The sequence below is a fragment of the Dermacentor variabilis genome, chromosome 4 (assembly GCF_050947875.1).
Source record: "Dermacentor variabilis isolate Ectoservices chromosome 4, ASM5094787v1, whole genome shotgun sequence".
NCBI lineage: Eukaryota > Metazoa > Arthropoda > Arachnida > Ixodida > Ixodidae > Dermacentor > Dermacentor variabilis.
Genome location: NC_134571.1, coordinates 192,909,350 through 192,934,652, shown reverse-complemented (window position 1 = coordinate 192,934,652; position 25,303 = coordinate 192,909,350). Strand labels below are relative to the sequence as shown.

General features: G+C 48.4%; 1 protein-coding gene across 1 annotated transcript; it reads right to left on the bottom strand.

Moving 5' to 3' along the window:
- Positions 1-8,020: 8,020 nt before the first annotated feature.
- Positions 8,021-24,961, bottom strand: LOC142578486 (uncharacterized). The gene is made up of 5 exons (XM_075687869.1): positions 24,771-24,961; positions 24,150-24,365; positions 22,864-23,630; positions 20,473-20,629; positions 8,021-8,204 (listed from the first exon to the last, which is right to left on the bottom strand). Exons 1-5 carry the CDS (start codon positions 24,959-24,961, stop codon positions 8,021-8,023), a joined length of 1,515 nt encoding a protein of 504 aa, XP_075543984.1.
- Between the last annotated feature and the right edge of the window lie 342 nt (positions 24,962-25,303).

Sequence of the window (25,303 nt, the reverse complement as noted above, 5' to 3'; positions counted from 1 at the left end):
TTCGATGTTGTCGAAGTAAACGGGGAGGTGAGAAGGCGTGGTGGCTTCGAATGACACGGGATCCACTTCAATTACAGGATTGCACGAGAAGTGGCCTGGCGACTTGCTGGTTGCGCTGCTGCTTTTTAGGGGGCCCACGGGCGCTCAGGAGGCCAGAGTAGGTAGTAATGAAAAAGGTCCCATAAAGGAACTCTAGAATAGCATCGCCGTATACAACAGAAAAAGGAGCAAAGCAAGAAACAGAGCTCGCCATGCAATAGGCTACATAAACATGCAGGGCGGCAGAAGAAAGGAAAAGTGGGCAGAGATTGAGGAGCAGTTAAATATAGAACAAATAGGGGTGTATGCAGTTACAGAAACGCACCTTAGAGACTCAGACGAGCCGCCAGTGATTGACAATTATGTTTGGGAAGGGTGCGACAGAACTAAGTCGGAAAGAAAGGGAGGGGGAGTCGAAATGCTCATCCATCAGGGAGCCAAATAGAAAAGAGAAAATTCACAATGTCAAGAGCATCTTTGGTTATCAGGTACAATGAGTGGGAAAAAACCTTGGCTGGGCGTTATGTATTTGTGGATCGGAAATAATTGCACAGAGAACAATAAACAGTTAGTGGAATGCATAAGCGCTGATATTAAGAGTTTCCGGAATGGTGCTGACATTGTCCTATTAGGTGACATGAATGCCCATATACAGGATTTAGATGGTGTGAAGAAGTGCGCACAAACTGCCGAGCGCAAGAGCAGACGACATTGCGGGCCGCCTCAACAAGAGGAAAACAAAGACGAGGGAGGCTCGTGCAGCGGATGAGAGGGGTCTCGCGCAAGGGAGATCGTTGGAACGCCGGCGCGACTAGGGTCACCGGGCCTACGGAACCCACATCTACCGGTGAGGTTCACCTGGCCGAGCGTCCGTCTTCGGGACAGGGAACGCCTCGGGTCGTTCCACGGCACGAGACCACGGAACGGCCTGCTGCAGCCTCGAACCCGCATCTACGCGCGAGGTTCGGGAGAGCGAGCGTCCGTCGTCGAGACGAGGAGCGCCTCGGGTCGTTGCCTTGCACGAGGCCTCAGGTCGGCCTGCCGGCATCTTGGCACCCGCGTCTACGCGCGAGGTTCGGGTGACCGGGCGACCGAGCGGCCTGCTCTCGTCTACGGAGCTGTGGGCCGTCCACCTTTTCCTGCCCCGTGCTGCTGCGTCTGCTCTACCACGCCGGTCCTCCTCATACCAGCGAGTGCTCCACCGCAAGGACTCAACGTCTCACCACACTCCGGCCTTCAACCGCAACCTCGTGAGACTATATTTGTCTTGCTTACGAACAGCCTGACATGCGTGGTTCTAGTTGAAGGTATTCTTCGTGATTATGTGCCGTCTAATATAATTGTCGTGTGTTTGCTAATCATGCACCGTCTCCTCCATCTTCTTCGCGTCACACGCTTTGCAACGTGACGATCCTAACAACATCACATATCTGGCGTCCGCGACAGGACTGCTCTTACGCTATCGAGAAGAGCAGCACATTGCATATGCGTGTCTGACGGGTGAGGATGGAGACAGACAAGCTTACGGCAATTGGAAAAGAACTGGGGTTGACTGGCCCGGCACTGAAACAATGGGTAGACGAAGAGCGCGCACGCGAAAGAAAAGCGCGTGAAGCACGTCTGGCTGAACGCAATGCAGCAAAAGAAGCCGATGCTGAAGCGCTAGCTAGATTGAAGGCAGAAAGGGAAGTGCTCGAGCTCAAGTTAAAGTTGAGGGAGTTAGGTGCGGCAGCGGGTAGCATGAGTACTGGGCAGCTTACAGAGAGTGCGCACGCGGGTGCTACCGAGAGCTACCAAAGTCCGCACAAACTAATTCCAGAATTTAACGAAGAACGCGATGAGTTGGATGCATACATTCAACGATTTGAGCGCGTCGCAACGAGCCAGGGCTGGCCACATGACAAATGGGCCCTATCGCTGAGCCTCTGTTTGACAGGCGTAGCTCTAAGTGTTGTCGGTAGAATGGCACCGGATCGTGCCATGGACTATGCGACATTAAAACAGACGCTTTTGCAACGCTTCAGATTCACGGAGGAAGGCTACCGAAGGAAGTTTCGGTCGGCGAAACCCGATAATTCCGAAACTGGTAGACAGTTTGCCGGTCGTCTATTGGGATACTTTGATCACTGGCAAGAAATGGCCAATACGGACCGGACATACGATGCTCTGCGGGACAAGATTGTCTCAGAACAGTTTCTGATGACTTGCCATGATAAACTGGCAGTCTTTTTGAGAGAGAGGAACTGTCAGGGACTTGACAAGCTAGCGGAAGCTACTGATCATTACCTGGAGGCGCAAGGGTTAGTTAACCTTGGCAAAGGTAAAAACGAGAGGGATACTAGCAAGCCACCAGGTCAAGCTCGAACTCCGGAGCGACAAGAAGAAAAGGAAAGGCCACGCTGCTTTCTTTGTGGTAACCGCGGTCACAGAGCTGCTGATTGCTGGACCAATACGAAGGGTCCAAATACAAATACATCTTTCTGTGGAAAGTGCCACCGCACTGGGCACAAGACAGGTGACTGCCCCAAAAAACCCAACAGTACTGAGAAGGCTTCGTGCTCGATGCAACAAGTAGACATGTCCAAGGCAGTAACCGAAGAGACACAGACCTTGCGTCGAGTTCCCGGAAGTTTGGAACGCGGGAGAACGCAGGCGCGTAAACAAGACGAAAAGTCTATGCCTACTGCCGAAGGTGTGCTTGAAGGACATCCCGCTACTGTCTTGCGAGATACGGGATGTGACTCTATTATTGTCAAGAGGTCCCTTGTACCAGACAGTAAGCTGACAGGAAAAATTTCCTTGGTGTGTCTCCTGGATAGAAGATTGTTGAAGCTACCTGAAGCAACCGTGGAGATCGCGTCACCGTTCTTCACAGGCAAGACTAGAGTTTTATGCATGGACAATCCCTTATATGATGTTGTCCTGGGAAATGTGAAAGGCGTACGGAATGCCTCCAATCCTGACAATGAATGGAAAAGACATCTTTATACACCGAGCGCTGCGGATGATTTCTTTAGAGCAGAAGGTGGAAACGGTTCTACTAATGAATCCATCTCTGCTGACATGTTATCATCGGCTGCTAGTGAAACCAGGGACAAGTCGGAAGTGGCGGCGACAACCAGACAGCCAAGATCAAGTCCGCCTTCATTACCAGTACCAGCTATAAACCCCCTAGACATCAGCCCAATCGACTTGAAAAGCAGGCAAAGGGAGGACAGCAGTCTACGTAAATGCTTTGAAGCAGTGGACAAAGAGATGTAGACTAGGTTCGCCGACGTCCAATTCTTTATAAAGGAGGGAATTCTTTACCGAAGATACACACTGCGGTGAAAGAAACAAATGGAACAACCTGTCGTACCCAGAAGCTTTCGTCATTTTGTGATGAAAATGGCTCACGAAGGGATCCTTGTCGGACATCAAGGAATAAAGCGAACCACAGACCGTGTGAGCGAAGAGTTCTACTGGCCTGGATTCCAATCAGACATCACGCGATTTCTTAAATCATGCGATACGTGCCAGAGGACTTTTCCTAAACATCTAATAGGTCGAGTACCATTGGGCAGTACTCCCGTCATTGATACCCCGTTTCAGAGAGTTGCCATTGACATTGTGGGACCATTAACTCCCATGTCAGAGAAAGGGAATAAGTACGTTCTGACAATGGTCGATATGGCAACGCGGTATCCTGACGCTGTGGCACTGCCAAGCATTGAAACAGAAAAAATAGCTGAGGCACTTCTAGAGATGTTCTCTCGTGTGGGAGTCCCACAGGAGATAATCAGTGACAGAGGCACATCATTCTCGTCACGCCTGATGAAGGAACTGAGCCGTCTTCTCTCTTTTACGCAGTTGCCAACAACTCCATATCATCCGATGGCAAATGGCCTTGTGGAGAGGTTCAACGGCAGCCTTAAACAAATGATAAGACGAATGTGTCGAGAGAGCCCGAAAAAATGGGACGGTTACTTGGCACCCTTGCTTTTTGCTTATCGCGAAGTCCCTCAGTCAAGCCTGAGTTTTTCACCCTTTGACTTGTTGTATGGCCGTCATGTCAGAGGACCCATGGCGATATTGAAAGAATTATGGACAGGTGATCATCTTGATGATGACACAAAAACCTCATATGGGTATGTAGTGGAGCTACGGAAGCGTCTTGAAGACACTTGTCGTTTAGCCAAGGAGGAGCTTCAAAAAGCTAAACTTTTACAGAAGAAACACTATGACCGGAAGGCCAGACCACGTCATTTAGCCGTTGGAGGCAAGGTTTTGCTACTGCTGCATTCGGACAACAACAAATTGATTCTTACGTGGGAAGGGCCATGCACTGTACTTGAGAGGAAAAATGACGTCGATTACGTTATTGACCTCGGGACAAGGACGACACTATTTCATGCAAATCTACTGAAGAAGTATGAGGAACGGGTACCTACATCACCGCCGTTACCGAAAGCGTCAGCTGCTTGTCAGACTGATGACACCGAAAATGACGATCGACATGCGTACCGTTTCAAGGGAAAGAAGCGGCGGCCGACGCGAGTCTGTCGGAATCGCTCTCTCAGGGTGTTTTAAACATGGTGTCTAAACATGGTGTTGTAATAGCAAGCACTTCAAACCGGTGCAGCTTTAATATTGAACAACATTTCCTGGCATGTTAGTGTTGTGGATTTTTGTTCACCCTCTATCGTGGTGTTGTGTCTTGTTAAGGTAGTCATCATGCTGAGTGTGCGGTGCTCGGAACTCTAGTGTTGTAGTAATTTTTATGCGTACTCTTACATACCGAGTGTGCGGTGCTCGACACTGTAGTGCTGTGGTAATTTTTGTGTACTCATACGTACCGAGTGTGCGGTGCTCGGATATGCGGTGCAGTGGCTATACTCTTGTGGTGTGTGTGTGCTACGGTGGACCAGCAGCTATCGAGTACCCTTAGGTTCTTTGAACGAAAGAACTTCCTTAAGTAGGGGGTGATTGTGAAGAAGTGCGCACAAACTACCGAGCGCAAGAGCAGACGACATTGCGGGCCGCCTCAACAAGAGGAAAAGAAAGACGAGGGAGGCTCGTGCAGCGGATGAGAGGGGTCTCGCGCAAGGGAGATCGTTGGAACGCCGGCGCGACTAGGGTCACCGGGCCTACGGAACCCACATCTACCGGTGAGGTTCACCTGGCCGAGCGTCCGTCTTCGGGACAGGGAACGCCTCGGGTCGTTCCACGGCACGAGACCACGGAACGGCCTGCTGCAGCCTCGAACCCGCATCTACGCGCGAGGTTCGGGAGAGCGAGCGTCCGTCGTCGAGACGAGGAGCGCCTTGGGTCGTTGCCTTGCACGAGGCCTCAGGTCGGCCTGCCGGCATCTTGGAACCCGCGTCTACGCGCGAGGTTCGGGTGACCGGGCGACCGAGCGGCCTGCTCTCGTCTACGGAGCTGTGGGCCGTCCACCTTTTCCTGCCCCGTGCTGCTGCGTCTGCTCTACCACGCCGGTCCTCCTCATACCAGCGAGTGCTCCACCGCAAGGACTCAACGTCTAACCACACTCCGGCCTTCAACCGCAACCTCGTGAGACTATATTTGTCTTGCTTACGAACAGCCTGACATGCGTGGTTCTAGTTGAAGGTATTCTTCGTGATTATGTGCCGTCTAATATAATTGTCGTGTGTTTGCTAATCATGCACCGTCTCCTCCATCTTCTTCGCGTCACACGCTTTGCAACGTGACGATCCTAACAACATCACAGATGGCTATACCGACAACAACTGGAAGTCAATGCTAGACTTTGCGAGCAACATAACCTCGTTATCGTGAATACAGGGCCTAAATGTGAAGGGCAGATCACGTTGGAAGTGGGTAACCGCGGCAATCCAGCGTTGAGCAATGTCTGATGACAGAGGAATTCATAAGTTGAAAGAAATGGTCATCGATGAGGAATGGTGTATCAGCATAGGGGGTGAAGATAAACGCATCATTCTGAAAATGGGATACGTTGTTGCGAAAGAGAGCAAGGAGCACGAAATGCCCGGTCCAAATTTGAACGCTGAACAAATAGTAAATATAGTCACTAGAGTCGAGGAATAACTTGGCAAATGACCAAGAGTGGGAACAGTGAGCGTCTAAGTGTAATAACGACAGAAATACGGAAACAGAAACAACATGGTCCTTCGAAAAGAGAAAAAAGAAACTGAAAAGCTGGTGGAACAGCGAGATGCCAGAAGCAATCGCCGAACGACACAAAGAATACCGAGAGCACAGGCAGGCAAAGAAGGAGCACCCGCTCTTACTCGCGCCTGCGCAAAAACGTCAAGCGCCGCGAGAAACGCCACGCCACGCTGTACCTACTAGCAATTGTAAAATACATCCAGGGCGTGCTAGCTATATGCCACAAGGCCGACAGCGATATGGCTGAGTCAGAGAAGGTTAGGCATGTACTGAGGGGAATCGCAGACGATGCTTTCAACCTGCTCATGTGCAAAAAATGTGTAACAGCACAGGTCATCACCAATGAGTGCCAACGCTTTGAGCAGGCCAAGAGTCGCCGCATTGCAACGCCATTCGCACGTCCGCCGAACACAGCTGCGACATTGTCTTGTGACGACAGGCAAGGAATGCAGCGGCCATCATCGTCAGACGACCTGACGCGAATAGTGCAGCTAGAACTTGAAGCCATGGCTCCTGCAGCCCTTCCTTCTCGCCCCAGTGTGCTAACAACTTGCCTGCAGCCCCATTTCTACAGGCAGTAGTCCGCGAAAAACTCGTTCATTTTGGAGTTCATTCTGTATGTGCCGTTGCCACTTAACAGCTGTGTAATGCTACTTGTCTAACCACTGGTCAGCAACATCCTGCACGCTACCGAAATCTAACCGAGTGGCGAAGAGTAGATGATCGGTCAATCTGCTTTGACTGCCAGCCTATCGGTCACGTTCCTCGCCATTGCAATAACCGCACTGTCTCCCCCACTCGACGAGCGCCATTCGCCAGTTCTTATCGCCCCGAACAGAGCCAGTGTCATTACCAACCTCCATTTGAACCACCACAGCCAAACAATTTGTGCCTCTTTGATTATGCATTTCCGAACTGTCCGCAACCGGATGCGCCTTCCAGTATGACTAGCCCTGACAGAAGGGTTCGTATCATTAATGTTCTTTCTCTCTCTGACAGAAGAGCGCGTCACAGTCACTTGATCCAGCTACCGGGTACTGCTCGATGTTTCGTTCGAAAGCACCGTGACCGGAAGTCACTCTACTTGCTGCTATCGTAGCTGCTTAGCTATTCGTAGATAGCCCCTTTGCCAGCGAATTCATTAATGTGGCCTCCGAAGTGATGCAATCTTAGAGGCCACGTCGCCGACACTACCATAAACCTTGTATAGTGTAATCGCAGCCTGATCGCACAGAAAATGTTCGCAAAGCGCACCTTACGTCGCGCTTTAGCTCTTCGTGTCCGTTAACCGTTGTATATCAGTGGGTGCAGAGAGCACCCACTGATATACTGAAAGATCATGAGACCGCCTACTAATTAAAAGCCCGACGCGTGTCTAAAAGAGACCGCGTGTACACCATCTACTAATCTTGCTCGTGAAAAAGTAAACGCTCTAGCTTGGCAACGGAAGGGATCAACGTATATGTCAACAGCTATCGGCGAAGCTCGCATTGTATGCCGCCCCAGCTGCCGGCGTGAAATAGCCGCATGCACTATGATGAACTTCCTCGCACAGCAATTTCATCCACCTGAAAAGCGAAATCTAGCTGTTTACAACGCCTATAGCAATGAGCATGACATATTACGCGAAACACATTTAAAAAAACGCAAGTATGTACGCTTGATCGCTATGTTTCTCTCCTAAAGAACACTAAGACAAAAGCTGCAGCAAATAGACTTTTCGGCAGAAACTCGCATGATGGCACACAAAGCACTGATGTAACAGAAGCTAAAGCTGAATGTGCACTGTTTGCCGTCTGTAACACGCAAATTACGCAGAAGCTTACGCCGTCATTCACAGCATGGCTTTGTACGCTGACCGCATCTTTTTGACACAGCCGTAGTCTGCCAGCTTCTTTCGCTTGTGCGAGCAAAAATCTGCTGACATCTCCGAGAGTCCGCGGACAGTCCGCGACTTCTGGTCCGTCAAAAACGCGATTCTGGCAGCTCTCGCACTGGTGGGCGGAGCTTCCGAAGCTCTTCGGGAAAACCCAATACAAGACAGCAGTCCCTAGCAGTCCAGGACTGTCAGGGGCTGATAATCAAAGAGGCCCACTGACACTCGTGCGGACGTCGTCAGTCCTATTCGCCACCCGCTCGTTGACCATCGTCCCTATAGCCGCAGGCTCGTCGTCCACCGTCCCCGATGTAACCTCGACTCTCGTCTCCGGAAAACTAAACGAAGCAGCTCACGGAGGAGACGCTGCATTGACGACTCGACCGCAAAAGCCTGTGATAATTTTAGCGACCTAACAGAACTTGATAGACGTTTTAGTCGATGGCGTCTGTGTCGCAGCACTGCTTGCCACTGGCGCGTACATATCTGTGATGAGTGCCCGATTGGGCCGACGCCTGAACCAAGTTCTCATACCCGCTGCATCACGCACCCTCCGAGTCCCCGACGGAGGAAAGCCTACCGTGCTTGGTATGTGCACTTCTCGCATTGGCATCGCGGGGCCTCCAACCAATGGTATTTTTTTGTCGTTTTGGTACAATACCCTTACGAGGTTATACTCGATTTAAACTTTTCATCGCCACATTTCGCCCTCCTTGACTGCGCGTCTAGAGTGTTCCTCAGCTTGAACTTCCCCATAGCTACTAAAATCCACCAGTCATGCAACCATGGTTATGCTCTCCCGAGGACATCCGTCTCACGCGAAGCCACTACATACGCCCCAATAATATCGTTTCCATCTGTTCTTGACGGCGTCTATGAGCTATATCCCACCACTGACATACTGCTTGAAAGGAATTTGGCCGTTTCCCATACCGTGCTCACCGTTACAGGCAATCAGACTTCGCTCTCTTTCCGTAACTTTAGCTGCTCGACTCAAGTTGTACCCAGAGGCATGTCTTTGGGTGACGTCTTGCCAGTCAACAATAGCAAGATATCGGCTCTTGAAGTCGAAATTGAGTCGCCCTCTACTGGAACCTCATAATCACCTACTCTAGCCACAGACGAACTTAACAAGATGATTGCACCTGACCTTCTGCCTGCACAAGCTGCTAACCTCCACTGTCTCTCGGAAACTTATCACGATATTTTTTACCTTGATGGTCACCCTTTAGCCAAGACGTCAGTGGTTCCACATTGTATTTACACCACTCCGAAACGCTGCCGACCGTACCATGTCTCACATGCTGAACAACAAGTGATACAACAAGTCGATAAGATGTTGACTAGAGGCCTTATCAAGCCATCATGCAGTCCGTGGGCATCCCCTGCTGTCCTCGTCAAGAAGGACGGTAGTTGGCGATTTTGTGCAATTACCGACACCTCAACAAAATTCCGCGCAATGATGTCTACCCCATACCGCATTTTGACGCTTTGGACTGCTTGCACAGAGCCAAGTACTTTTCAATCATAGACTTTCGATCAGGCTATTGGATTGGAAAATCTCGGCAGATGGCATACACCATGAGAAACTGTCTTCGTAACACGTGACGGCCTCTACCAACTTAAGGTTATGCAGTTTGGTCTTCTTAATAGCCGCCAACTTTAGAAAGAATGAAAGACTCCTTACTTTCCGGCTACAAAAGGTTTACATGTCTGTGTTATCTAGAGACGTGGTAGTCCTTTCACGAGCTTTTGCGAGTCATCTACGCGTCTATTGCCCGTTATAGTGGTTTTCCAACGCGCTGGCCTGCAATTAAACTCATCCATGTGCCCTTTGGATGACATCAAATTACCGTTCTTCGCCATCTCGTCAGTGCCGCTCTCGTTCAATCCTACCATGACAAGATTCAAGCAATCCAGAACTTTCCTGTTCCGTCTTCCACCACATACGCGAGAAGCGTCGTCGGACCATGCTCGTACTTACGTCGTTTCATCAAGAATTTCGCCAACACCGCTCACCCACCCACCAACTTAGTAAAGAAGAGCGTTGCTTTTATCTCTGGCATTGCTCAAACTAAAGCCTTCTCCGCCCTCGTACGCTTGCTAGTGGCTCCCTCATTACTGGTTGATTATGATCTGTGTGTCCCCACTGAACTCCACACGGATGCCAGTGGCCAGGGAATCGGGGCTGTACTCGTCCAATGGCATCGTAAAGCAGAGCGCGTGATTTCATACGCCGGACGCCTCCTGTCACTCACCGAGAGGGATTTTTAACTACTAAACAGGAGTGCCTGGCATTCGTTTGGGCAGTAGCCAAATTCCGCTCTTACTTGCGCGGCCGTACATTTTCCGTGGCTACCGATCGCCACACCTTGCGCTGGCTTTCGTCAATTAAAGACCCCACTGTACAACTGGGTGGGTGCTACGGCTCCAAGAACACTCATTCGCTGTTTTATAAAAGTCAGGCCCCTCGCATAGGAACGCCGACTGCCTCTCCTGTCATCCTGTTGACCACGCTGAATATGGTGTGCATGACAGCGACGCTTGCGTCCTAACCATTTATGACCTACGTGACCTTCGCGGGCGTGATAACTGCGATCGTCTCAATTCCGAGCATTCGACGTTCTCTACCGTCGCAGCTTATGCCCTGAGGGACAAGAATTTTTACTCGCTGCAGCACACCAACTCCGGACTTCCGTTCTTGAGCAGTTCCATGACCCCCCTACTGCAGGAAAAACACGGGGAAGGCGGGAGATGGAAATTCAAGACGATCAGCAAAACGAGAACAAGGTGAAAGCAGGAGCCGATGTATCGACTAGTGGACTTTTCTTTAAGGCGACATATGCTTTCCTCGCCACAGTATATATGGGTGGGGTTCTTCCAAAAGAAAGAGGGTGTAAGGCGGGTGAGTGCAGCAACGAGCGAAGGTGTGTTAGCGTGTCGAATTGAGAATAAAGGAGCGCTGTGCACAAAGCCAGGGACCCGACCGTCTGTCAACCACGTATCAACGCCCGCGTGTTAGGCGGTGTGTCGACGGCGTCTGACACGGCTGCTGGAAAAAAAAAGACGAGGAAAGGAAAAAAGAACGCTAAGAAAGCAAACTAAGTGTTGTTGCCTATAGCTTGAAATTTAGCATAGCGAATAGATTCTAAAGCTCCCGTTTAAACGTTTATGCATATTCATTGCAATATCTTGAACTTATGGATAAGGTATGATTCTCATGTATTTTCTTTCTCGTTCAGAATAGCAATTTGACTGTGAGATGTAGAGGTTAAGTTCATCAAAGTTATGACCTGGTTGGTTGAAATGCTCAGCGACGGCTTTGGAAAGCTTTTTACCTGTGTTCCCGCGATGTCCGTTTAATCTGATGTTCATTGATTGTCCTGGTTCACCGATATATTGTTTCTTACAGAAGGAACATTCAAGCATATAAATCACGTACGAACTTGTACAAATGAAGCTAGATTTGCCTTCGTGTGTGTAACTATTTGCGGTGATTTTAATTTGAATGTCACTTTGAAGGTGCCTGCAGATTTTCCGCCTGGGGTTACCTAACGCCGCGACAAGAACCTTAAAGACATGTCAGTGCACGCAAAAGTCAGCCAACAGAATTCCCCCGTAATAAACGCATGTTGTCGCCCCAGGCATGGTATTGTTAGACGACAGTGGGAACCCGGTTGCACCTGAGGACTGTTCGAGCATGCTGAATAAATACTTTGCTGCTGTTTTTACTAACGAAAACCATTCCGATATGCACAGCCTACTGAAGTAAACTACCATACCAACCACAAATGCTCATTACATCTCAAGTAGTCTTATCAATAATTAACAAACAAAGTATTGACAAGTTCCGGCGTTTAAGACATTAACACGGACATTCTGAAAAGCGCTGGCGGCATTTCCAGCACCATCTTGTATCACATTTTCCAACAGTCCTTGTCAACCAGTGAGATAACAGATGTTGGAAGCTAGGAAAAATAATCCCTGTATTTAAAAACAGAGAGGAACATTCAGCTAATAACTACATACTTGCATTACTAACAAGTGTCCCATGCAAAATGCTCGAACACATTATCGCCTCAAAAACCACTCAGTTTCTAGAAAATAATGGCTTCTTTTTTGTAAAGCAGCAGGGTTTCAGGAAAGGCCTTTCATGCGAGACACGTTCATAGAATTCACGTACGAACTACTTTGTAAATGGACGAAGGTTTCCAGGCTGACTACACATTCATCGACTTTTCAAAAGCATTCGACCGCGTAGACCACAGCCTTCTAATATCTAAGTTATGTCTTCACCTGACCACAATGACCACATCAACCTACAAGAGGACCTTTACAGGATCGCTAATTGGTGCTTATCTTGGCAGATGGCCCTTAACTTTGATAAATGTAAGTTACTTACCTTCAGCCATAAACTCATCAACTCCACGTTTACCTACTCACTTAACAACAATTGTGTAAATCAAACATCTTTATATAAATATTAGGTGTCCATCTCACGCCAGACTTATTTTGGTCCAACCATATCGAAAAGATAACCACAAAAGCATCACGTAAGATTGGTTATTTAAAACGATATCTTTGAAGTGCACCGTCAACCACCAGAAGGCTAGCCTACATAGCATTCGTTCTCTTCAACTTGAATTTGCACCATCCGTATGGCCACCTCACCAAGCATACCTTATCCAGTCTCCTAATACAAAACCGTGCGACGCATTTCATCGTTGGCGATTACAAACGACAATCAAGCTCGACCGAAATGAAATCAAAGCTGTCAATTCTGTCTCTCGAATCGCGTCGAAACATTTCACTCATCTGCCTCTTCCATAAAATAATTTACGGTCATCATATTACTACGCTGCCGCTTCCTCATGCCCATCGCACTTCTCGTCGTCTCCACAATCAGGGAAGCTTGCGATGCCTGTTCAGCCGAACAAACGTATTCAATATATCGGCTTTACATCATCATCATCATCAGCCTGGTTACGCCCACTGCAGGGCAAAAGCCTCTCCCATACTTCTCCAACAACCGCGGTCATGTACTAATTGTGGCCATGTCATCCCTGCAAACTTCTTAATCTCATCCACCCACCTAACTTTCTGCCGCCCCCTGCTACGCTTCCCTTCCCTTGGAATCCAGTCCATAACCCTTAATGACCATCGGTTATCTTCCCGCCTCCTTACATGTCCTGCCCAAGCCCCCATTTCTTTTTCTTGATTTCAACTAAGACGTCATTAACTCGCGTTTGTTCCCTCACCCAATTTGCTCTTTTCTTATACCTTAACGTTACACCCATCATTCTTCTTTCCATAGCTCGTTGTGTCATCCTCAATTTAAGTAGAACCCTTTTCGTAAGCCTCCAGGTTTCTGCCCCGTAGGTGAGTACTGGTAAGACACAGCGATTATACACTTTTCTCTTGAGAGATAATGGCAACCTGCTGTTCATGATCTGAGAATGCCTGCCAAACGCACTCCAGCCCATTCTTATTCTTCTGATTATTTCCGTCTCATGATCCGGATCCGCTGTCACTATCTGCCCTAAGTAGATATATTCCCTTACCACTTCCAGTGCCTCGCTACCTATTGTAAGTTGATGTTCTCTCCTGAGACTGTTAAACATTACTTTAGTTTCCTGCAGATTAATTTTTACACCCACTCTTCTGATTTGCCTCTCCAGGAAAGTGAGCATGCATTTCAATTGGTCCCCTGAGTTACTAAGCAAGGCAATATCATCAGCGAATCGCAAGTTACTAAGGTATTCTCCATTAACTTTTATCCCCAATTCTTCCTAATCCAGGTCTCTGGATACCTCCTGTAAACACGCTGTGAATAGCATAGGAGAGATCGTATCTCCCTGCCTTATGCCTTTCTTTATTGGGACTTTGTTGCTTTCTTGATGGATGACTACGGTAGCTGTGGAGCCGCTATAGATATCTTTCAGTATTTTTACATAAGGCTCGTCTACACCCTGATTCCGTAATGCCTCCATGATTGCTGAGGTTTCGACAGAATCAAAAGCTTTCTCGTAATCAATGAAAGCTATCTATAAGAGTTGGTTATATTCCGCGCATTTCTCTATCACCTGATTGATAGTGTGAATATGGTCTATTGTTGAGTAGCCTTTGCGGAATCCTGCCTGGTCCTTTGTTTGACAAAGTCTGAGGTGTTCCTGATTCTATTTGCGATTACCTTAGTAAATAGTTTGTAGGCAACTGACAGTAAGCTGATCGGTCTATAATTTTTCAAGTCTTTGGCGTCCCCTTTCTTATGGATTAGGATTATGTTAGCGTTCTTCCAGGATTCCGGTACGCTCGAAATCATGAGGCATTGCATATACAGGGTGGCCAGTTTTTCTAGAACAATCTGCCCACCATCCTTCAACAAATCTGCTGTTACCTGATCCTCCCCAGCTGCCTTCCCCCTTTGCATATCTCCTAAGGCTTTCTTTACTTCTTCCGGCGTTACCTTCGGGATTTCGAATTCCTCTAGACTATTTTCTCTTCAATTATCGTCGTGGGTGCCACTGGCACTGTATTAATCTCTATAGAACTCCTCTGCCACTTGAACTATCTCATCCATATTTGTAATGATATTGCCGGCTTTGTCTCTTAACGCATACATCTGATTCTTGCCAATTTCTAGTTTCTTCTTCACTGTTTTTAGGCTTCCTCCGTTCCTGAGAGCATGTTCAATTCAACAACATGCTCAACTTTACAACATGCTGTCTCCTATTGGAATGGTCTTCACGATAGAGTGGTCGACATGCGAAACCCTGACTCTGTTATGATTGACCTGTCGGGTGCGAGAGACATTCAAGCGGGCGTCCCGTTGTCAATATAATTGCCCTCTCCTCCGAAGCGGTGTCAACCCTTTTATTCCTCGAGCTGGAACAAAAGGATCGGCAAAGGGAAAGCAAACAGAAGATCGGGAGATCGCCAACCACATCACCGCAAGGACGCCACCTCGGTTCCTCCGAGCGCACACATAAGGATGGACGAAGAAAAGCAAACTGAAGGTCAAGACTGCGTCACCCATTCCCCCCGAGCGGACACAAAAGGATAGACGATGAAAGCACTAATACTTTCATAGGCTCCCGAAGAAGACGTCGGCAACCACAGGACCGCCAGAGGTTATTTAAAGCCGTGCTCAACCCCGTGTTAATCAGAAGTGCTCGAGACTCAGATGAGAGTCACATGAAGTCACATGAGTACCAATGAAGTGAATACAATCGTCTCTACTTTTTTCATCATCACTATGCCCGACTTCGTCGTCGTTTGCTGACTCTTGCGGCGAAGACCCACCTCACCCGGTCGAGATCATAACTGGTTCGCAGCGACGGGGTACTCCGCGCTTCGTCCTGGCTTCAGCATAATGGCGAGCGCTTGACTTTCTTTCAGAATTGGCCAAGTTTTAGCTCGTGCGTTTTCTTAAACTGCAAATTAGTTTCTGTACGCACAGGCTCCTGTTGAAAGCTTGCTCATGTCACAGCAGAGTAAGGAAAGCCTCGTTCGGGATTGACCACGGACTTAAGCAAACGGAAAAAGCCAGAGTTGTTATTAGTATGTGAAGAAATTGAAATTCAGGTCAGGTAATGACTGAGGAAGCCGCAGCTTATTGAGGCGACTGAGAAGTGCAATACTGCTGAGGAAGAAATTTGAGAAGCATGGAAAGATAGAGAAACGAGCTGAGAAGCGGAACGTGAGCAGGACAAAGCTGATCAAAGGGAAGCTGCAGAAAGAAAGGAATGAGAGGAGCAGAGAGCTGCAGAAATAGAGGAACAAGAGCAGCAGAGAGCTGCAGAAGAAAGACAGAGAGCTCACGAACTAAGCTAAAGGAACTAGACGCGCAGCGGGATCTGGCCATGCAATCTGTAAATAACATCTCAATAAAAGAAAGACGTTCAGGTGAAGCAGAAGAAAAAATAAGGGATCTCATGCCATCGTACAAGGTAAACGATGACATGGGATTGTTTCTCATTACTTTTGAACGAACCTGCGTGAAAAACGGGTTCGCACTAGAAAGTTGCCCGCGACAAATTCTGACCGTTCTTCCTGGTGAAGCAACCGAAATAATTGCAAGGCTAACGAGAGACGACGCAGATGACTATTATAAAGTCAAAGCTGCGTTGCTAAGGAAATATCTGCTCTCAGCGGAGGCTTTCCGTCGGCGTTTTCGTGAGGCAGCTAGAACACCGGGTGAATTTTTTCAAGATTTCACTTACAAGCTGAAAGCCAGTTTAACTGAGTGGTTAAAAGAGGAAGACGCGTTCGGTTGTCAAGAAAAGGTTGTTGAGTTAATCTGCATGGATCAGTTCAATAGGTACTTGAGCGAAGAGATGCGCCTGTGGATTCGAGATAGGTCGGGCGAAAAGGGCTTGGAACATGCTGCAGCGCTAGTGGATGAACTCGCCGCACGTCGCAAATCCGAGAAAACGCGTGTCTTGCCATTCATTAACTTAGCAAAGAGGAAAACAGGCACCCTATTCACCACGAAAAGGCTGGAGGAGGGACAAAAGAAGTGCAGGCCGTTAAGTTAGGAGAGAATAATACCGCAGTAAAAGACAAAAGAAAAATAGTAAAAACGTTTCAGGCTAAAAAATCGCGTCTGTTTCCGTTTCCAGGAGCCTGGACACCTTGCAATTGCCTGTCTGAAGCCTAGAATTGGTTTTTCTTTTGTGAAAGATGCTGATCACAACTTGGCCCTCTTGGGACCCTACCTTTGAAACCTAGTAGTCAGTGGATACCGCGTACAGTACTTAGGAACTCAGCTGCGACAATGGACATTGTCCACCCTGCGTTTGTGAAGCCTGAGGATTTCACCGGTGAATATGCGTGGATCGGGCAGGTAGTCGAGAATAGTAGTGTTTGCTAGCCCACAGCCAGCGTAAAAATTGAAGGGCCGTTCGGACTATTGCTGACTAAAGCAGCAGTAACGCCAAATCTGTCGAAGCACTATCCATACTTATTTTCTAATCACTCGGAAATTATCTTGAAGAAAAGGGCCTGAGTTTTGGCGGCCATACGCTCCAAGCTATCACGCGTTCAAAACTCAAGAGATCGCGGCAGAAATAAATCGCAGCAACGAAGCCATAAATATGCCTCGTGACAGAGACACTCATGGAGCACAGCATACAGCCAGTGAAATCAGTGAAAAAAGCGCTAGCGAGGAGGCATCCGGGTGATTGAGAATACCGCAGCAAGGGCTATCAGAGGAATTAGAGACTAATTTGGCACTGACACATTGCGAAAGCTCTTTAAACCTACTGAACGTTGTTAAAGAAGGAATCGCGACGGAAGAAGCGAGCAATTACGCCGCCAAAATATAAACAAGGGCTATTCCGGAGAACGTTCCTTGCGGAGACGAGACAAGTTTAAACAGCTCCAAAACGTTCGAGGAGGCACTGAAAAACTCTCTCGTACCTCCGCACTTGAGCGACTTTCAGAATCGTCAAAAGGGGAGGAGAATGCCAGGGTGGTCCAGCAGGGCAGGAACCCATCGGTCGGGAACTTCAGAGGCGCATTACACGACCGCCTAGCATGGCAGAAGTTTGTTAAACAGCGCCAGATCAAGCGAGCCAAGTATTCGCCTCCACGAAGAATAGAGAAAGTCGCCACATCACAGCCCGTAAGACAAGGGAGCAGGCCATTACGCAGAACTTCAGAGGGTTCGTTCTGGCGGGTGAGCAAGCGAAGGCGTCACCTAACAACAAATCAGAACGCGCCTCTGCGAGTAGGGGTGCGGTTGTAAGGCTCAACGGGGCGGAGACATGCGTGTACAAACAGGACCAGTCAGACTGTCGCTGCAGTAGAATGCGCCGCGAAAGTGAAGAAGAAAGCAGGCGGGCAATTCTTCCCGCGTTTAGGGCCTCCTTCTGAGGGTCAAAAAAGCAAGCCGTGGGTGCACAAAGTAGCAGACGACGCAGAGGGCAGCGTATGCCTGGCGCCCTTTGTTGCCTTCGGTGAGGCCCGAAAGCCTTCCGACAACGATCCATTCGAGTGCGCATTAAGAGTTAATAATTGCTAAATTAGGCGCATCCATAAGTTTCTTGTTTGTTGTGAGGGTCCCCTTTTTGTTCTTTGTTTTTCTTCAAGTTCGTTTTGTTTGTCCATTGTGAATTTATGATTAACGCCATTATTGCTGGGTGTGAATACGTTCTCTGTCCTTCGACAGCCGTGGCTTTCTCGGAAAAACGAAACGAAAAAACGTTAGGCATTAGGCTGGTTGAAGTACGCTCTGAAATTCGGTTTTCTCCATTGTTATGTTTTCAGAACTCTCGAACGAGGGCTGCAGCTACGATTACGACAGGATTTTAGGTGAAGAACGTATGAAGTTGGCAGACCCGTGGTTGGTTGGATGCTCTCTGTTTGTTGTACTTTGGGCTTGGCGTGGTTTATTTCTAGAAGGTGTCACCAGACAGGCCTTGGAACGATCGGTCAAACACCGGCACGGTATACCTCGTGCAAGAGGCACGAGGTCTACCGGTCTCTTCGAGGTGCTTGCATACTGCAACCCCTCCGAGACCTCATGTGCCGGAGGGTGGGCTGTTATGATCGACATGTCGGGTGTGAGAGACCTTCAAGCGGGCGTTGCCTTGTCAGCATAATTGCCCTCTTCTCCGAAACGGCGTTGGGCGAAGGAAAGGCAAAGAGAAGATCAGGAGATCACCGACCATATTACCGCAAAGGCGCCACCCAGTTGTTCCCGAGATGACGCAAAAGGATGGATGGCGAAAGCACTAATACTTCCATAGGCTCCCGAAAAAGACATCGGCAACCCGAGGACCGCCAGGGGTTATTTAAGGCCGTGCTGGTCCCCGTGTTAATCAGGAGTGCTCGAGGATCAGATGAGGATCACTTCCATGTACCAATGAAGTGAATACAATCTTTTCTACTTTTTTTCATCATCACTATGCCCGGCTTCGTCGTCGTTTCCTGGTTCTTGCGGTGAAGGCCCACCTCACTCGGTCGAGATCGTAACAACCCATTCAAGAAGGAACTGCACGCCCTGTTTTCATAGCTTATCTCATTTTTTGTTCTAATGAACTATATAGCCATTGTATAACGTGTTTGATTGGTACTAAAGGCGTCGCTTTTGCTGGTCTTACTTTAGCAAACGCACTTAGCAAAACTTTCGTATCTGCATTTACTGCCCTAATCAATACTAACCCAACATGACCAGTGCATTCAATAATTTTGTTGTGTTGATAATGTACTGATTACTTGTATTGCAAAACGCGAAAACATTCGCTCGACGTTATTGATCTTACAGTTTTTAGTATATACCCCTTCACATAATGTTTCTATAGGAACCTGTGATATATTTCAATAAAAAATAAATAAGTGTACGTTTCTGACGACCACAGTGCTTGGGACAGCATGTCACCCTTCATGACCTTCGCCTATAATTCGTCTTGTCATAAGCGCACTGGATTTTCATCCTTTATTCGGCCGCCACCCTTCTTTGCCCTTTGACACATTGATTCCTTCCTCGATAGACATTCCCACTGAATAGGCTCAAGACGCCTTCCACCGGGCTCGCACGGTCCGCCGCATTACCGGCTTCTTGCTCACTGAGTCTCAGGCCGCGCAGAAGATCCGGTACGACAGCCAACATCGAGACGTTCGATTTCCTCCAGGCTCCGTTGTCCTCCTATGGAAACCACGTCGCCGCATCGGCTTGTCTGAAAAGCTGCTGCCGCGCTACACAGGGCTCTACGCAATATTGCGTCAGCTTGGCGATATTAACTACGAGATCGCTCCACTGAACTTGCCTGTCCCCACTGACGTTCTACGTGCGTCTTGGCTGAAGCCTTAGTTTTCCGCGAGTTCACTTCGCTTATAGTTACCGCCGAGAAAGCTCCTTTACAGGCAGGGTTTACGATACGGGGCAGCCAAGAGTGGCGCCAGTCAGAAGACGATGATTTGATGTGGAGAGGTGGAATCGGTCTCTACAGCCATACTGTTTATGTATCGTTGCCTCTCTTGTAAATATTGGAAATTGTAAATATATCTTCATATGCTACATCCGCAACGCAACACACACACACACACACACACACACACACACACACACACACACACACACACACACACACACACACACACACACACACACACACACAAACACACACATATGTATATATATATATATATGGGCAGACTTCACCTGCTTTGGAGGTACTAAAAGAAAACTAGAGGTATGTTGAGCGTATGCGAACGCGTCCCATTACACACGTCATCGCAACTTTGTCACAGGTACGACTGATACCTGAAAGTGTGCATCGACCCTGACGCACGCGCGCGCAGCTGCCGATGCGGCACAATCATCACTATAGCTATCACATATTTAGAGAGTTCGCGGTGCTAAGTGCTAGCCAAGACCCTCCCCCCCCCCCTTGTAAGTGTCGCACCTGCAGGCAACCTGGGCAGCAGGATCACTGCGCGTGACGAAGAACAGGAGGGTGGCAGCGGTCACGCTGCACAGGATGGCCATGAACACGACGCTGGCCATGAACAGCGTGCTCTTGTGCTCCGGAATAAACGAACGCGCAGTGGTGTCCACGGTAGCTGCGAGGAACAATAAGGTAGCTTACAACCTAGACTCCCACTTGAATATCGCACAGGATGAACACACCGACTCAAACGGCATAAGACCATCGTTGAGTTGGCTCCCACTTATACTCGAATAAGCTTATAAGAACACTTGCGAATTTGCACGTAAAACATGCACACCCATCCGGAAGACACGGAAATGATCGGTGAATAACAAGCCTACTATATATATATATATATATATATATATATATATATATATATATATATATATATATACTGATTAAATTAACATGGATCATCATTATAAAATCAGTGCCTTGTAATACCGATGCTCACTCTTCTGGAGCATTGGCCACCTTCCATTGTTATGCCACGCTCGGGTTACAATTTACGAGTCGCCCGTGGAACCGCAGTTTGACGTGCAATTGTCGAAATTGCGTACCTCACTGTCTTTTCGAACCCGTTCGAATAGTCAAATTTCCACTCTTATCTACTGTTTAACCAAACATTGAATGCGCATCTTAAAATATTTCTTCAACTACGGGCTCAATTAGGCATATCTTTGTAATCCATGTTCCAGGGAAAACTAGCGATACGCTTTGCTGCCGTAAAATAATGCGATACTTAATCGCGCGCCCATAAGACCGGGTGCGTCATGTGTACGTTGTTTGTTGTTACGAAGGCAGATCTATCTGCCGGAACTTCCGTTATTTGCATTTTGCATGTTCGTGTTCTCTCCACATAAACATTCAAAGGCGAATCCGCATATAATGTGGTGTGTATATCTTGGTCAGTGCAACCGTAATGTGTTGTGGTTACGTCATTTGTGCGTAACTGGACAGAGCGGCTTACACGCGCAACCCCCTAACTCCTTAACAATGACGCTGGCTGATCTGTTTCCGTATTTTATTGCTTCCTAGCTAATAAATATGCATGACATTCAAACGTTGCAAATCACACTGAGGATTAAACATTTACCTCAGGAGCTCCAAGTAATTGGGACGGGAAAAACAGTTTTGCCTGACATCTAGTGCACTAAAATCGATGAGCATTGACGCATTTAAAAAAAATAAGAAATATGCCGATCCCAAACGCTCAGCGAATGAATGTAAGCGAAGCTTTTGGGCTCTTTGCTTTGACGACTATTAGTGAGTATGTTGACGGCGAACATTTAGGAAAATAATAATATATAAGGAGTGGTGCGTCCCTTACAAGCCAAGGTACTGATCTGGGATTTCATTAAGTGGCACTAAACGCTAGTTAGATACATAACTTAAACGAACATTTTGGGCGAAAGACCAAGTTGATCAACAGAAAAATTTAGTTACGTTTCTCATAAACAGTATTAAGTATGTCTCCACCTAGAAGCCGCGGCCTGATACATGTAATCTTTCGGCGAACACAATACCTCATAAGTTTAATTAGCGCTAAACAACAGATAAGATTTGGCTATGAGCTTTTCATAGCTTAGCGGTCGCTCTTCCGAACCTATAAACATGAGCAAGAAAGGACAGCGATGTCGAGCTGACCATATAGTTTCCTGCAAAACTCACCAGACGGAACCCTGGCTTTAGTGTTTATAAGAGCTGCAACTATAGTATTTCAGACAGCATGGGAACGATGCATTCGCTTACACTTGCTCTTCGTGGCTTCAAACGACTTCGCAATTTTACGAACCATGCAACTGTTTTCCACATTCTATTAAAAAAGAAACATTTCACAATGATTACGAATGTGCCAGGAGACTAAACTGCTTTGCATTGTTTGTAAATAAACTACAAGTGCGTTGAAACGTAAAATGACTAAGCTTAAAACATGGCATGACAGAACCATTTTAAGCCTCAGGCGCATATATTGGATAGCATATTTGTCTGCGCAACAAAAACACAAAAATATAACTAACAGGATAGCGTGTGCCCTGTCAATGTGTCCTCGTGTGGTTCTAGTTTTGTGCGCAGTCAATCATGCTGTCAAATGTGCACCATCTAGGCTGGTTGGACGTCGATAAATTCTAGTGAGAAGTGCGAGGATTACACTTCATGTGCAAACTATCAAGTGCAATGCATATTCTAATGGCAGAGCAGGTCTACTCAGGCATAGTCGCCCTTTGTCCTCCTCCTAAGTGGTATATTGCCACACTCGAATAAACTTCAGCTTCATTCTCATGGTGTTGAACGATCGCAGTGCCAGAATTTCTTTCACTAATCTTTTGCAGTAACATCTGAGGAGCTCACAGCATTACTTACAGCGCATGGACATCTTGCGATTCATTCTGGCCATAATCGACGCGATCGTGCTGCGGGTTGTGCGTGAGGTGCCTATGTCCTCGGTGGCCATGGGGTCCTTGAAAGAGGCCCGGCTCAGTCGCCACTTCTTCATAGCGTTCCGTGCTTCTTCTTGGCCCGAGCCGCTTCCCTTTCTGAAATCTTCGCCCCAAATTGACACGCGCCTCACCGGGCCTTTAAGCGTGGACTTGGTGGGCACGGTTTCTCCCATCGCCTCAGGCGACCCTTCAGTGGGCGGCGACATCAGATCGTTTCCCGCGTCGGCTCTGCCGCGTTTCTCTGGCTCGTCTCGGCTCTGACGCTCGTCGCTGGACAGAGGTGCAGAGGTGATTTGTTCTGCAGCTCCCTGTGACGTCTTCGCCGCTGGAACCTCAAGAAACCCCGGCACTGCAAACCTTCCGGTCGCTTTGGCAGCCTTTGAGCTTGACGCCGGACCAGACCTTGGTGCTGCCGATGTCCTGACCTCGTGCTTATTGCGCTCCTTGTCGCTTTCCCTTCTGCGGCGGCCTGACTGCTTGGTGGGACTGACGACATCCTCGGCAGGTGCCGGAGGTGATGTGACGTGGGTGTCAGCGAGATGCGGCGACTCGGTAGGCGAAGAACTTCCAACATTCCCTGACGGCGATGAGAGAACAGCACCGGCACTTGGTGCTGCTTCTGACGGTGAGCTGACGTTGGACAGAAGCTCGTTTGCAGCAGCTTTGTTTGCGGTGATCGGCTGCGGTGACCTGGAAGGTGTTCATGCAGCTGTCATTGAACCACAGATTAGCGACGGCAGCGACGATGTATTAATATGCGATCACTGGAGCCTCACATGCCAGTAAACTCGAGAAGTTTGGGATGGTATACAGTGTGGGGATTGCGTGAGTGCCCTTCGTTGTGCCTTGATGTTTCTCTAGGCAGCGGCCTATACGCGCTACTATAGCATTCCAACACTGAAGCAGCGGATGAGTGCAAACATATTAAGGTAAGGAAAACTAGTAATAAGGCTAATAACGCATTATCATGTATACGCTTACACAATATCTAGTGATGAAACACAATTTTTATGACGTCACTTCTGACTAATGTCAATTCGAAGCTTTTACACGTCTGTTGCTTATACTACTTACTGCGTCGACGTTTACGTCCACGTAGATTTAAAAGCTTGAACTTCGCCAGCATTGAGAGCATTCCTATCTTCTATGTGTGTACGCTGATATTCTGACAAAAATGGGCCTAACTGTTTGCGCAGTGCGTTCAAATACCTGTGGTTGCGGGTGCTATCTGGACGCGGAGAACTGGCGGCCGCCCTGCGCTGCTTATGTCGCTGTTTAGCGCCGCTCTTCTTCGGCCCTGATTTGAACACGGATAGTTGCATGTGGCGCTGGTCATTGACGTCCATCGCCTGGCCTCTGTCCGTCGCCGGGCCGGGGGAATGCGGTTGCCGAGGCGATACGTGACCGGGACTGGTGACTTGAGCACTGTTTTAGAAAAAGTGCATTCGGGTGACTGTTAGCTACAGTAAATCTGTAACATGAAACAGGTCATCACTCACTACATGTTCGTCCGAGTATTCCCACTTTATCATTGCAAGTTGGAGTAGAAGCACTGCTATTGTATAGACTCCAACAACCCAGAACCCCCTCCTCGCCATATGAACCGAAATTGCAATCTGAAATCGCTGCCTCTAGGCCCCTCCCACCGATATCATGAATACTGGTGGAGTACATTGTAGTTAACTTGTGCCGACCGTAATTATTTGTGTAAACCTTCTAACAGGAGTACACGTTTGCTGCAAGCTTGGGCGGGCAATATTGAATACTGCCGTCGAGGTGCCTCACCCAGCATCATTTTGAGTGCTAACGAACCTCGTTTCCGCCACTCACCCATCTGGACTTGAGACCTGCTCTTGTGGTCTGCTCGGTCCACGAGAGATGGTGCTGGCTGCGCACGTCTTGCTGTGCCGTACACCGGAGCTCCCGTCGGACGCCGCAGGTGCGCGGCCTTCGCGCCCACCTCGCTGAACGTCGGTGTTGCGTCGACGCCGCGGCGACAGCGGAGCAGCGTTCGAGTGCATGACCGTGAGCCTCGAAAAGTCGCGCTCGCTCGTCCACTCCTAAACAGGTCGCTCGGAAGCTATATAGTCTGGGCGTTGCCTGCGGCGATGCGTGTGCGCTGCGAAGCAGAACTTCTTCTTCTAGTCTTGTAGCGGTCCGCAACGGCACGTGATGTTACAGATTCTCAACTTTGTCGTCGACTTTGCGGCTTCTTCTCTTTGGCAGTGTTAGGACTCTCAACAACTGTGAAGCTTTGGGCGACACACTGAACTTACAAAAGCTGCTTGGCCCTCTGACTGCGCACTATGCATGCGTATATGGTGCAGGACAGATCGTACGCGTCGAAGCGCGGCTCGAGCACA

Excerpts from the sequence above, each read along its gene's own strand:
- LOC142578486 (XM_075687869.1), bottom strand. The coding sequence starts at position 24,961 with ATGCACTCGAACGCTGCTCCGCTGTCGCCGCGGCGTCGACGCAACACC. Across the intron at positions 20,630-22,863 it reads TCGCAAGATGTCCATGCGCT|CTACCGTGGACACCACTGCG; the intron begins GTAAGTAATGCT and ends TGTTCCTCGCAG. Across the intron at positions 8,205-20,472 it reads GCTGCCCAGGTTGCCTGCAG|AGCTTCGGAAGCTCCGCCCA; the intron begins GTGCGACACTTA and ends GTTTTCCCGAAG.